Below are 13886 nucleotides of genomic sequence, written 5' to 3'. Positions count from 1 at the left end.
ATAGTATGTATAGTTTACATAGATACTCCACTGTTACGTTCTTAGTCTACGCATGATTCATGATAACTACGTTTTATATATGTGATGTATGCCATGCTTTTGTTATTGCTTAATGTAAGTCGCTCTGGATTAAGAGCGTCTGCTAAATGCCTAAATTGTAAAATTGTAATTGTAAATTGTAATGTCATCGCCACTGGATCTGGAGAAGCAACTCTCACTGTAAGCAATGCATCAGGGTGTGTGTGCGTTAAGGGGACCAGATCCAATGCATCAGGGTGTGTGTGCGTTAAGGGGACCAGATCCAATGCATCAGGGTGTGTGTGCGTTAAGGGGACCAGATCCAATGCATCAGGGTGTGTGTGCGTTAAGGGGACCAGATCCAATGCATCAGGGTGTGTGTGCGTTAAGGGGACCAGATCCAATGCATCAGGGTGTGTGTGCGTTAAGGGGACCAGATCCAATGCATTAGGGGCGGCGGTGGCTCAGGGGTAGAGTGGCTGGATGGTAACCGCAAGGTTGCCTGTTCGAACCCGGGCTCCCCCAGAGTTAGTGTCGAAGTGTCCTTGAGCAAGACACTGAACTCCAAATTGCTCCCGATGTGCTGGCTAGTGCCTTGCATGGTTTCTGCCGCCATCGGTGTATGAATGTGTGTGTGAATGGGTGAATTGATGCACAATCTATGTAAAGCGCCTTGGATAAAGGCGCTATATAAATGCACCATTTACCATTTATCAGGGTGTGTGTGCGTTAGGGAGACCACCGGACCAGATCCAATGAATCAGGGTGTGTGTGCGTTAGCATGACCAGATCCAATGCATCAGGGTGCGTGCGTGCGTGCGTGCGTGCGTGCGTGCGTGCGTCCCTTAGTGTTGATTCAAATGCACTCTGTTTGGCTTACAGGTGGTGTCACTCTTTTATGCTCTACCGAAGACGAAGTCTGATGAATGCTTGAAGTACAACCTCTCCGTGAATTTCAAACTAGGTGAACTGTCTGTCTGTCTGTCTGTCTGTCTGTCTGTCTGTCTGGGTTCTCAGCTAGTATACTACAACTTAAATCAAATACCACCAAGTGGAAAACATGGCACACCAAAATGATTGAGATTTACATTTGTTTTAAATGATGTACTTACTGTAAGTAAAAGTAGCTAGCAATACTCAGACTCCTACTACAAGTAAAAGGAAGTACACAGACTATCATAGTCACCTGAAGGCAGTGGTGGAAGTATCTTTTTTCTTTTTTTACTTATAGGTAAAAGTAGCAATAACACATTATAAAAGATACTCTCTTTCAAGTAAAATGCCTGTAACCTACTCAAAATGTTTATTAAAAGTTTTTGAATCTTTAAAAAGATACTGTAGCAGCAGATCTAAAAGCTCACAATGTGATGTGTTGTGAGCTTGCACGGCTATATACATGTTTGTAAGTTTTGTAATGTAATGAAATGTAATATTGTACTGAAATAGTACAATATTCTTCCTCTTGATATGTAGCAGAGTAGAAGTATAAAGTATAGAAAGAATTGACATACTGACTTTTTTTATTTACATATTGCAGCATTTAACCCCCATTTCATCTAGTATGGTTATAAAAGGGTTATATTCATGGATAAAATGTATCTGAAATAAATAAACACAGTTCTAAATCTTCTAAAGAGTTATGCAAACAACCGTATACAAAGTACATGCAAACATAAAGTAAATTAAATAGCACCAAATTACAGTACAGTTCTGAGTACAGTAGTGCGTCATGGGACCCCCAGAAAGGTCCACGGATGGGTCCATTATCAATAATCTGCGCTTTGGGATGCAAAATGCGCCCTATTAGCATCACTGCTGACTGTATAGTACAGTATAGAGTGTCGCAGTCCCGCCCCCTACCATGGACCAGGAAATGAATCCCAATGCATTTTTCCCATAGACATTTCTTAAAGTATTTATTTAAAGACGGTTACGCCGCGGACAAAGCCAACTCGAGTCGTGACAACTCATGACAACACAAACAATATTTTGGACCAAACAAATAATTACAAAGAAGAAAAACAACAAAAAAAGTGTTGTAACCTGCCGTTTTTTTCTTCTTTCGGATTATTTGTTCGGCCCAAAAAAGTGTGTTTGTTGTCATGATTTGTCACGACTCGAGTTGGCTTTGTCCGCGGCGTAAACGTCTTTAAATAAATACTTTCTGAAATGTCTATGAGGAAAATGAACGGAGAATCATTTCCTGGTCCATGGTAGGGGGCAGGACTGCGACGCTCTATACTGTACTTGCGTAAGCACTTTGGGTATTTAGAAAAGCGCTATATAAATTTGAGCTATTGTTATTATTATTATTATTATTGGGTAAATGTACAGTGAGCACTGCTTTTCACCCACACAATGTTGACCTTGTTTGACTGTTTCAGCACATTCTTCTAACAGTTTGTCTCTGTTTTTCTCTGTTAGAAGAGAAAAAGGAAGTGGGTGGCGATATCTACTTGCTGGAGATTGAGATCATGTAAGTGCAGTGTGTGAAGGCCTTGTTTTTGTCTTGATGGTCTATGGCAGGGATACTCAAATATAGCTTAAAGACCCAGTGAAATGAAACAAACGTTTTTCACACTTTTAGACCACATCCGTGGTCATCATATGGGCATACCTAACAATGGATGCCAAAGAAATGGGAACATTTTCATGTTTGTATATTTTTATATAAAAAGTCCATAAAAATCCTCACAGGTATAAGGACGATACGGAAGATGCAAAGATGACAATTTTAGATGTCGGCTTACCAACCGGCTTCACTCCAGTCAGCAGCGACCTGGATAAGGTCAGTGACTACAACTACAGTGAACGTTTTTCTGTCAACAGTCTTGGAGTACACTCGAGTATTCAAAAGTAGACAATATTACAAAAGCACGTGTTCTTTTTTAATATCAATGCATTGTTTCTGCATTAAAATGTAGACATTTCGGGGCGCCCGCTGGCCTTGTGGTCCAGCGCATGCCACATAACAGTATAGGCTCTGGCCTGACAGTGCGTTGCGTGTTCGAGTCCCGTTCATGACGACCTTTGCTGCGTGTCTCTCCCCTTCACTCTCCCTCTTTCCTGTCAATCTTCACTTGTATCTATCAATATAGGCAGAAAAGACAAAAATAAATCTATAAAAAAATTTCCCCCCAAAAAGGCAATGATTTTTCAGATTTGTCTTGTCCAAAAAATCTACAAGCTCAAGACAAGATCCCATTACCAGAAAAGTGTTGTAGTCAAAAGTACAATATTTGTCTTTGAAATGTAGTGGAGTGAAAGTCATGAATCCAAAAATACAAATACTCAAGTAAAGTACAGATACTGTGTGCGTACGTGCGTGTGCATGTGTGTGTGTGTGTGTGCGCATTTTGTGTGTGTGTGTGTGTGTGTGTGTGTGTGTGTGTGTGTGTGTGTGTGTGTGTGTGTGTGTGCGTGTGTGCGTGCGTGTGTGCGCGTGCGTGCGTGCGTGCGTTTACCACCAAACTCAACCTTTCCCTCTGGTTTCCCTCCACCCATGCACCTCATTGCTTGCATCACACCACAGGCTTGTTACAGAAACTATGTCACACATTCTGAATGGCTGTTATGCCTATAAAGGGCTTTACATAGCACGTCACGACAGAATTGTTGATCTCATAACAAAGAACGTATGTAATAGTCCGGCAGCCGGGGTTATGGGGTGGGAAATTTGGTATACAGTATAGTCTTTTTTATTGGCCTAAACTATTGTCTATATACATACATTCATGAATCCACTTTTTATAGGGGTTTCTTGTGACCCTACCATTAACATTATATGGCAGGCGTCAAAAATGTCTAACTTTCCTTTTGCTTTAAGTAGCATGTGACATGTCAAACTAAGGGGTTTTCATGATTCTGAATCCATTCCATGCATTAGTTTTGCACAAAATGCACTCCTTGGGCTAAAAACGGCCATAGACGTCATGACAAATGATGTGATGAGGTCAGCACATTTTGGGCACTTTTGGGCAAGTTGCTATGGCTGCTTTTAGCCCAAGGAGTGTTTTTTGTGCAAAACTAATACTTGGAATGGATTCAGAATCATGAAAATTATGTGGCCCTAATACATGGAATGACCTGCAAATGACATTAAAATTGACCACATTGGTACCTTTGAGTCATTTTAAACCTTGGTGAGCATACAAACCCCCACATAATATGTAACTGTTTTTAGATCGTTTTGAAATTTGTGTTAGCTTTTCATTTGTAAACCAATATAATTCACATGTATACTTTTTTTTCCTCCCTGATCTTCTGATGTATTGTGATGTTTTTTTTTCTCTATGATATTGTATTACTCGACGACACTGAAAATGAGTTTAATTTCTTTAAATAAAAGTTGAATGAATGAATTTGTCCTTGTATTGTATCTCTTATGTGGACAATACATAAATTATTAATGTGTGTGTGTGTGTGTGTGTGTGTGTGTGTGTGTGTGTGTGTGTGTCTGTGTCTGTGTGTGTGTGTGTGTGTGTGTGTGTGTGTGTGTGTGTGTGTGTGTGTGTGTGTGTGTGTGTGTGTGTGTGTGTGTGCGTGCGTGCAGCTGACCAATTCGGTTGACACTTACATCCAGAGGTATGAAATCCAGAGTCTGCTGTCAGAAACAAAGGCAGAAAAAGGTTCCATCATGATCTACCTGAATAAGGTAAGCTTTCTCTCTGGGTCTCACAATCACACACGCACACGCAGTCACGCATGCACGCACACACACACACACACAGTGACTGACTGTCACCTTTTGTCTGCATTTGTACAGGTGTCTCATAAGCGTCCCGACCTGATCGCCTTCCATGTCAGACAGGCGTTTAAAGTGGGTGTCCTGCAGCCTGCTGCAGTGTCTGTCTACGAGTACTACAACAGTGAGTCCTACAAGCAGTAACTGGGTCAGCTACATGTAGCTTAACTTGTCCAACACTGGTTTTAATTATTTATTTGGTGTTTTTTTTCAGTAAGAATTGAGGCTCGAATACCTGCACGTATAGTGGAGTAAGCAATAGGTCTAATTAAAGTTAATTAATAGGCCTAAATGTCGGGACTAGTGCAAATGCTACGGGCCATGATGGAGTCTGAAGAGGTGGGTTTTCAGACTACGGCGGAAGGTTGGGAGTGAGGCTGCAGTTCTGATTCTAATGGGAAGTGCATTCCATTTTGGAGCCAGAAGGGAGAAGAGTTTGGGACGTGTGGAGCGTTGTCCCGGCGTTTTTAGTGACGGTACTTCCCGCTTCCCTGCGTTGGCTGAGTGTGCGGGAGGGTTTGTAGGGTTCGATCAGACTTTCCATACCTTTGGTTGCTTTGAAAGCCAGTTTTGACAAGACTGTTGTCTGGATTAGGAGCTGGGCTGACTCCTGTGTGAGGAATGGTTTAATTTGTCCTATGTTATAGAGTGTAAACCTACAGGATCGATTGACAGCTGTAATGTGTGTTTTGAACGAGAGCTGACTGTCCAGGACAACACCAAGGTTCCTGGCTGTTGGGACACACGTTACCAAGGCGTTGTCTACGGAAATTGTTAGCTCACGCATTTGGCAGGACTTAGCTGGGAAGAAGAGAAGCTCAGTCTTGTCTGGGTTCAGCTTGAGGGGGGAAGTATAGAAGCAGTTGTGTGTCATCGGTATAGCAGTGATATAGGATAGATTGTGAGCAGTGATGATAGTGCCAAGAGATTTAGTGTACAGGGAGAAAAGGAGGGGACCAAGTACAGATCCCTGTGGGACCCCAGTTTGGAGGGTACGGGGGATGATAGCAAACCTTTCCAAGAAACCTGGTATGGTCCGGTCGATGAGGTAGGAGGAGAACCACTTTAGCGCCGTCCCGCCGATGCGGAACGGCGCTAAAGCGGGATCAGCTAGGGTGTCTAGGAGCAGCTGGTGGTTCACTGTGTCAAATGCTGCCGATTGGTCTACAGTTAGAAGAATCAGGACTGCAGAGTGGGAAGCAGCCTGGGCAGCATGTAGCGCTTCTGTGACTGCGAGGAGTGCCGTTTCCGTGGAGTGGGCCTTCTTGAATCCTGACTGGTTGGGATCCAGCAGGTTGTACACTGTGAGAGATGAAGAGAGAGCTGGTTAGAGACAACACGTTCAAACGTTTTGGAAAGAAAGGAAAGGAGTGATACCGATCTGTAGTTCTTGACATCTGAGGGGTCAAGAGTTGGTTTCTTGAGGAGTGGCGTTACCCTGGCTGACTTGAAGGCAGATGGGACCCACCCTGAGGTTACCGAGGTGTTGATGGTGGAGGTGATGAAGGGGAGGAGATCAGGTGCGATGGTCTGGAAGATTGGAGACGGGACGGGGTCGGGTGCCCAACTTGCCCAACACTGCAGAAATGGCAAAATTCAAAAACATGCAGAAGTAGAGCATTCTTCCGGGTACTTCAAAACGCCACTGAGCAACTTCCATCGAAATGAATAGCAGGGGGCGGGGCAGTATATGAGGAGTCCCCCAGGAGTCCATCAAGGACTCCTGGGGGTTCCCAGACCGTAGATAAATCATCAGCAACCACTCATTGTACCCTCTCTTCATTTGTTATTATTATTATTTATTTTTTCATTTTGACTTCAGTTTGTTGTCAGGTGAGTCGGGTGCATATATGTTTGGTCCGACGTACTAACAGTCCGACACGCATTAGTCCAACACCCTAGCCTACCCCAAACCCTAACTAAACCCTAACCGCACGCGGAAGCCATGGGTGAGTCTTAACCCATTTTGGGCGGGAACCCCTTTTGGTGTTAGCATTATGTTATCTGCTATTGAAAAATAGCAGATCTACAAGCTCATAGCGTGCCACCGAGTGGCGCGCTACGAGCTTGTAGGTCTGCTATTTTTGAAAAATCGAAGAACGACTGACATAGAAACATAGCTTTTTCAGAGAACTGTCAGGATGTAGAAGACATTTTTAGAATCTGATCTCAGGTCAAAACCTGCCACACATGTCGGGAGCCACGGGGGAGTTTGTATAAGCGGATTCTTAAGTTGAACTTTAGTTTTCATTAGTTTTTGTGTAATACAATATACTTTGTTATACTCTCTCTCTCTCTCTCTCTCTCCCCCCACAGGGCAACCATGTACGAGGTACTACCACCCAGACAGACCGGATGGAGAGATCCTACGGCTCTGTCAGGATGTCAACACGTGTGTGTGCGCTGAAGGTGCGTGACGATAAGTGTGACTATTTGAGGAAGGAGTGCACAGTGCACACGGCATGCATGTGCAGTTGTATTGGCAGACAAGCGGCAAACCTTGATGCAATATGTTTGTGTTAGGTACAGGACTCAAACCCACAATGTTTGTTTAGAAACATCTTCACGTTAGCACGCTGGGTACAAAGTACAAAGTACTTCAGAAAAACTGAATATAATTCAATTGGCTGAAACAGGCTCAAGCAAGAAACCAAGTTTCAGTTGGAGATGAAATTTCCCATTCTTGTAGCGAGGCGCCAAAGAGTGAAAAAGTGCAGCAACCACACATAGCCGCATGTCACTGATCACATAACCACACACTTTTCTCCTTTGAACTGTGCATTTCCCAGAGAGCTGCAGTAAGCAGAAGAAAGACAAGATTACCGATCCAGTCCTGGCCGCTCGACAACGACTGGATATGGCCTGCCAGACCCAAGCTAACAACAAAACAGATTATGGTAAAATCAAGTGTTACTCTGCCTGTCACAATTATTACAATTATTTGATATAATCACAATTATTTTTGCATAATCATGATAATCACTTCCACGATGTTTTTTTGAGGGGCGCTAGCCCCTCCTATGTCCTACACAAACATCTGGCTCTGTGTTACCGTAATTAATAATGACACTTCTGCACTGCTTACGGAACTCGTCTATTGGCTCGTTCGTGCAGCAACGCAGGCGTGCCATTATTGACGGTAAAGCACACCCTCTCGTCTAATATTGCTTAATTTGATTCCTTCGTTATTTGTATGGGTACCTGGTAGTACCCAGCAATTTGGATTCGGTCCCTACTATTGATACCCTATAGGCTACCATACATGGGCAACTGGCGGCCTGCGGGCCACATGCGGCCCCCACCTTCACTTAATGTGGCCCTCAGATTAATTTCGGAATACTGATATGTTATTGATTTCAGCTGTTACAATTCCAAACACCCCACCCCTGCCCTATACTGTACCAACCCTAAAGCTGTGTGTCTGTCTTGTCTTCTATAGTGTACAAAGTGCGGGTAGAACATTTTGTAAATGAGTTGTCTACGGATACTTACCACATGCGCATAGAGGAAGCTCTCAAGCAAGGTACAGTACATTATTATTATTATGTATATTTTTTATGATTTTAAAGTGCTGTAACCAAGTGATATTTGATCTAAATAATATTATGTTAAAGGACCAATTCACCCCTTTGGCAACCAGAGCTTATTTAAATGATGTTTAGGACACAAGAAACACTTTCCTGGGGTTTGTATGTGTGTAATATGTTTTTTATATTATATTTTATTCGTGACGCCATGTTCATGACCACAAACCTGTCATGAAAATGTGGTCTCACTTCCTTCCTGGACTACAAAGTCACACCTCCATGCAGCCTCCCCCTTCCAATCCAGTCAAACCCTAGTCAAACTCAAACACACAGACTTCATTATGTTTCTGGCCATAGGGTGCAAATTTCAAATTGTGCTACTATCTACTACAATGTCCCTTTAAGAGAACTCCCCAAGTGGCTTCACTTAAATCATGACACTGAAACTGGAACAAAGCTGATGAATTAACTTGTACTTGTTATTATTATTTACTAAAGAGCTGCATGGATGGACCCCTGTTACTGAACAAACACTCTATAGCAATGATTTGCTGTACTTATTATCGGAATGCTCCAACCCAGAGCCTTAGATATAGACCGAGTTACGCAAACTGCGTTCACTTCATGGGGCCAGTCCAATGGTGGCTCTCCTACATAGACTTTATTTTAAATTGTTTTGTAGTAATAGTACAACATAAACATTAAAGAGACTTTAGTTGTACAATACTTTAAAACAGTTGTCATGTTGCACACATGCTTAAAATAGCTCTTGTTTGCGCCGCCCTCGTTGAAAACAATGTATTTCCAACTCCAGCTCAGTTCAGGCTGCATGAACAGCGCTCGAGCGCTCGGTTTCTGCCCCCTCTATATCGTAACTCTTCTATATTAGATGGCTCTGCTCGAACCAATAGAATGCCTAACTACTACAGGGGTCCATGAAGGGGATTCCCAGGGGTCCCCAAGCAAAATTAGTTAATATTTTGGGCGGGAACCCCTTTTGGTGTTTTAAACATTATGTTATAATTTAGCTATTGAAAAATAGCAGATCTACAAGCTCATAGTGCGCCACTCGGTGGCGCGCTATGAGCTTGTAGGTCTGCTATTTTTGAAAAATCGGTAAAATGTGCCTCAAATCTTTTCTCAGAAAATGTTCATGATTTAGAAAACTTTTTTTATTTATTTCGACGTTGGGTTAACAACACAAATCTTATGGGGTGCCCCTGGTACAGAATATTTCAGACAGGCGTCCGTGGTCAAATACATATTAATTTGGGGGTTTCCTTGACATCAAAACGTTTGAGAACCAATGAACTTACTATATGTTTGTCTCTCCTTTTTCATTTTGTATCTATGCATGCTACAGGAACTGACAAGGGTAGACCCCCCCTTGGTATAGTGAACGCCCTGCGCTCATTCGTAAGCTTCCGCCATTGCAGAGCTGCTTTGGGGCTGGTCGAAAAAAAGACCTATCTCATCATGGGCTTGTCAACCGATTTGTACTACAATCAAAAGACGGAACAGTGAGTATAACAAAAAAAAATATCGCTGTTCGCCAGCGAGAAACGTCCTATCTCCATATTTTGTACTTGTTTTTTGGGGGGGAAATGAATAAAACACTTTGTCATGCTATAGTGTCGCACAAAAGTAGTGAGAATAGCAGATCTAAAAGCTCATCGCTATACACAGCCCTCACGTCTAGAGTCCGCGCCACTATACACGGCCCTCACATCTAGACGCTGGCCAGAACGAGTGGCGACACACGTTGAGGTTGGACAACACCATATTTGGGCATATGAGAACTCATATGGCTGAGTCACAGTGACATGAGCGTGATGACGTGGTTCTCTGGACAGCCCTCCCATTAGCCAATTTCCATAGTGGGTGAAAAAAAGAAGGCTTAACCACACCCATTAAGGCTAAACCACACCTATCAGGGGTGTGGCTCCCAGTAGTACCTTGCAGCAAAAGGTACCTCTAGACACCTCCAAGGGTGGCCTGGGCCATGGCTCAGTGGTCCAGGCACCTTGGCTGGCAATCCAGTCTGGCAGTCTGGTTCGACTCCCGATCCCGACGGCCTTTACTGCATGTCTTCCCCCCATCTCTCTCCCCATTTCCTGTCCCTCCATAAAATATATAGGAGGCGAAAGCCACACAAAAAAACATTTAAAAAAAAGAAACCTATAGTACAAGGGTGAAACGAACAGTAAGCCACTTTAGGATATTAGTAGTAATATCCTAAGTATTAACAAGAGGTTGTGACTGTAATAACAACAAACACAGTTTTTTTTTCTATTTCCTGAAAAGTAACAGTTTTGTTAACGAGGTTGAAAATTCTTGACATTTTTTGCTTTGTGAAAAATGTTGCCTACGTTGTAATGACATGCCCAAAATAACGGGTTTGAAAGTGGTTAACTGATTTATTTGGCTATTCAGTTGTCAATAATTAGAACTTCAGAGGTTGACGCTCATCATTTCAATTCAGTTTGCCATGGATATTTCCTTTCAGACTATTATGTGGGAAATTAATATATAATATTTTAGTAATATTTTAGTGTATTTAAGTAAAAGTTACACTGTTACAAGTAAAGGTCCAACAGAGGAGTTTGCGCTCTCAACCCAAGGCTTAGGGCTGAATACAGGTGTGACAGGCGAGGCCAGCATGAGGTCCATAAATAACATATAGGCTCACACACTGAAACATTTACATTGAAGCTCTTTGGGTGCAAAAATATAGTCTTTTACTTACAAAAGTACATGAAGAAGGTCAGTATAGAGTACCAAAAGCTTACACATAAATACAGTGATTGTGCACAGATCTGAGTGTGCGGAGCTTCCCTTTATTTTATTATTATTATTATTTTTATTTTTTTAAAGGTCTTCAGACCTTCATAAACACTCAAGTAAAAGAAAGATGCATTAAAAATGTTACTTGAGTTAAAGTACAAAAGTATTGGCCATCTAAATTACAGAAGAAATGTTATGTACTTTAAGTTTAGCTTTTCAAAATATGTCCAACTTAAAAGAAAAACAAAAAAAACATCACCCCCCCCCCCCCCCCCCTCAAAAAATAAAAAAATTAAAAAAGTTTTTTTCACTGGGGAGACACTGGGGAGGTACTGGGGAGGCACTGGGGGGGCACTGGGGGGACACTGGGCAGACAGAGTTGGGAGACAGAGTTTTTTGGCGCCCCCCCCCCCCCCCATGGCGCTCGAAGCAGCTTCGCTGCTTCGTCGGCCTGTAGGAAGAACCGGGCCTGACGTGGCATGATAAATAATTATAAACATACCCTGTGCCCTAATAGATTATTATTATTATTTATTTAATTCATTTTGGCAACATTTCACACAATTATATGGGGCGGCAATGATTGGCGGTTTGAATGGTTTATTTTTAGCATCATAACGTTGTATAATGAAAAACATGAACAAGCACTGTGTTTTCTATCTTCTATTTTGTCCTTATAGGTACGAGTATTCAATCGGTGAGAGGACATGGATTGAGTATTGGCCCACACAAACAGAATGTCAGGATCCACAAGTCAGACCTTTGTGCTTAGCCCTGGGCAAGGTCAAAAAAGAGCTCGAAATCTTTGGATGTGCGGATTAGTTGAAGGCGGGGCGTCATCATCAACATGTCCGCACACAGGCACATGTGTCCGTGGCAAAGACTTGGTCTTGTCTGTGGGAAATTCTAAATTTTCTCTTTTACACATTTTACCATTATAATGTTCTTATTTTTATCACAACACCCACTTTAGTGAATGTCAAGTCTCCATGGTTTTCCTCAGATTATGACAATTATTTACTATGACACTATATGTCACAGTAGGAGTCCACTAGTAGTAGTGGTTATGTTTTATTTGCAAAGATCCCCTTAACTCTGAGAGCGTTCAAATGGAACCAAATGGACCCATAAGGGTCCATTTGGTTCCATTTGAACACTCTCAAAGTTACAGACCTGTCATTCAGGGCTATCTATTCATGTGTTTCTGGTAATATTATTGTCCACTCATTTTGTATGTCTGTGGCAAAAATGTAATGTTGACCAAAAAAAATGTCCACCACAAGCCAAGATGGTTTCAGGCTTCAGCCAGATGGTTGAAGGCAATAGGCCTATAGGGGGAGTTGTAGGCCTACTGTATGTAAACATCATTAAAACGGTGTGTGTCCCTCATCACATGGTCTGTGTCTTATATCACTATATGAAATGGGTCAACATGGCCTCTCCATTCTACAGTATGTATTTGGTTTATTTCTTTCATAAATGTACCGTCCCGACAGTGAATGCAATATAGCCTATACTACAATGTTATTGTACCTTATTATTTCATAATAATTTACTAGTATATTGGTGTCTAGGGATAGGTCTTTGTCCAGTATGAATATTATGTAACGTTTAGTTACAAATAAATGTATGTAATAAGCATTCTGTGTATTTTGGTTTGGTTATCATTTTGAAGGGGAGGTCAGTTCAGGGGTTACGCCATGAAGAGCGTAAAGTGGTAGGCCTACTTCAGTCAGAGTCGAGATAGAAACAAGGTCTCTTTTCCTTTTTTGGACACGGAGCTATACGTGCCAAACCTCTACATTTATAGATAGATGGCAGTTCAGAGATTCACTTCAAAAAACATATTCCATCGTCACAAATTCCACTGAGTACACATTTGATGTTATAGGCCTATGTAGAAAACATATCTACAAAGAAGAATTCTGATTCTCAAACAAACAACATTGGTTGAAGATTTCCCATTTACATTGATTCATCTGAAAAACACGTGTAAACATCTGTGTGTGTGTGTGTGTGTGTGTGTGTGTGTGTGTGTGTGTGTGTGTGTGTGTGTGTGTGTGTGTACTGTGTGTGTGTGTGTGTGTGTGTGTGTGTGTGTGTGTGTGTGTGTGTGTGTGTGCGCGTGCATGCGTGCGTGCGTGTGTGTGGGGGGAGGTGTATATTTACTTTTTACATTTCAAACATGTAGGCCTACAAAGTTTATGCAATTTCAATTGCTCTTTTTGCCAGGTAATTTTTTGTAGGCCTACGATCACAAACTTTTTTTCCCTGAGTCACATGGACGCCATCTACTGGGCGTTTACATTACGTATTATGGTTCAGTCTGCATGAGGTACGTGGGTATTGGAGGTGGCAATTATAAATAGTGTCAATTGGTTTCAGCTGGTGTGCCAGCCAGCACAGCAGATAAAAAGTAACATGGCTTGTTAGAGTGCAAACGTATCCAGCCTTGCCTTTGGTCAAAGATATCTGTAAGTAAATGTTTTGTAGCTTACTTAAGTTTTCATGTGTTTAGTTGATTTGTTTGTTTTCTAACATTTCACAGTTTTCTGTCAATTGCTAATGTTGAGCTAAACTGCCAGTATACAGCCAAACTGGGAACCCATGCATTCCGTTATTTTTGCCTCATGGGGGGCACCTAATTTTCCCCCGAAGTGGAAAGTGACGCGCATTCTATTGAATGGGGACATCCGGAAGTTTACGGAATGCATTGGAGTCTATGGCCCAATCCCAATTGCCTCCCTCAAGCCCTGAACCCTCATTGACTTTAGTGATGTCAGCTGTAAGTGCTTGAGGGTGAGAGGCTGCAA

At 42.2% G+C, this 13886-nt stretch overlaps 1 protein-coding gene across 1 annotated transcript; it reads left to right on the top strand.

Moving 5' to 3' along the window:
- Positions 1–2344: 2344 nt before the first annotated feature.
- Positions 2345–12156, top strand: LOC306918530 (complement C3-like; the record flags this gene model as incomplete). Its single annotated transcript, XM_079531429.1, has 10 exons — positions 2345–2351; positions 2443–2494; positions 2716–2806; positions 4571–4672; positions 4784–4886; positions 7079–7171; positions 7552–7659; positions 8202–8285; positions 9653–9809; positions 11754–12156. 10 exons carry the CDS (start codon positions 2345–2347, stop codon positions 11893–11895), a joined length of 939 nt encoding a protein of 312 aa, XP_079387555.1. The 3' UTR covers positions 11896–12156.
- Positions 12157–13886: the final 1730 nt, after the last annotated feature.

The sequence above is a fragment of the Electrona antarctica genome (genome assembly GCF_951216825.1).
Source record: "Electrona antarctica genome assembly, contig: scaffold_117, whole genome shotgun sequence".
NCBI lineage: Eukaryota > Metazoa > Chordata > Actinopteri > Myctophiformes > Myctophidae > Electrona > Electrona antarctica.
The sequence above is the reverse complement of the archived record's forward strand: the minus strand, read 5'-3'. Positions and strand labels throughout refer to the sequence as shown.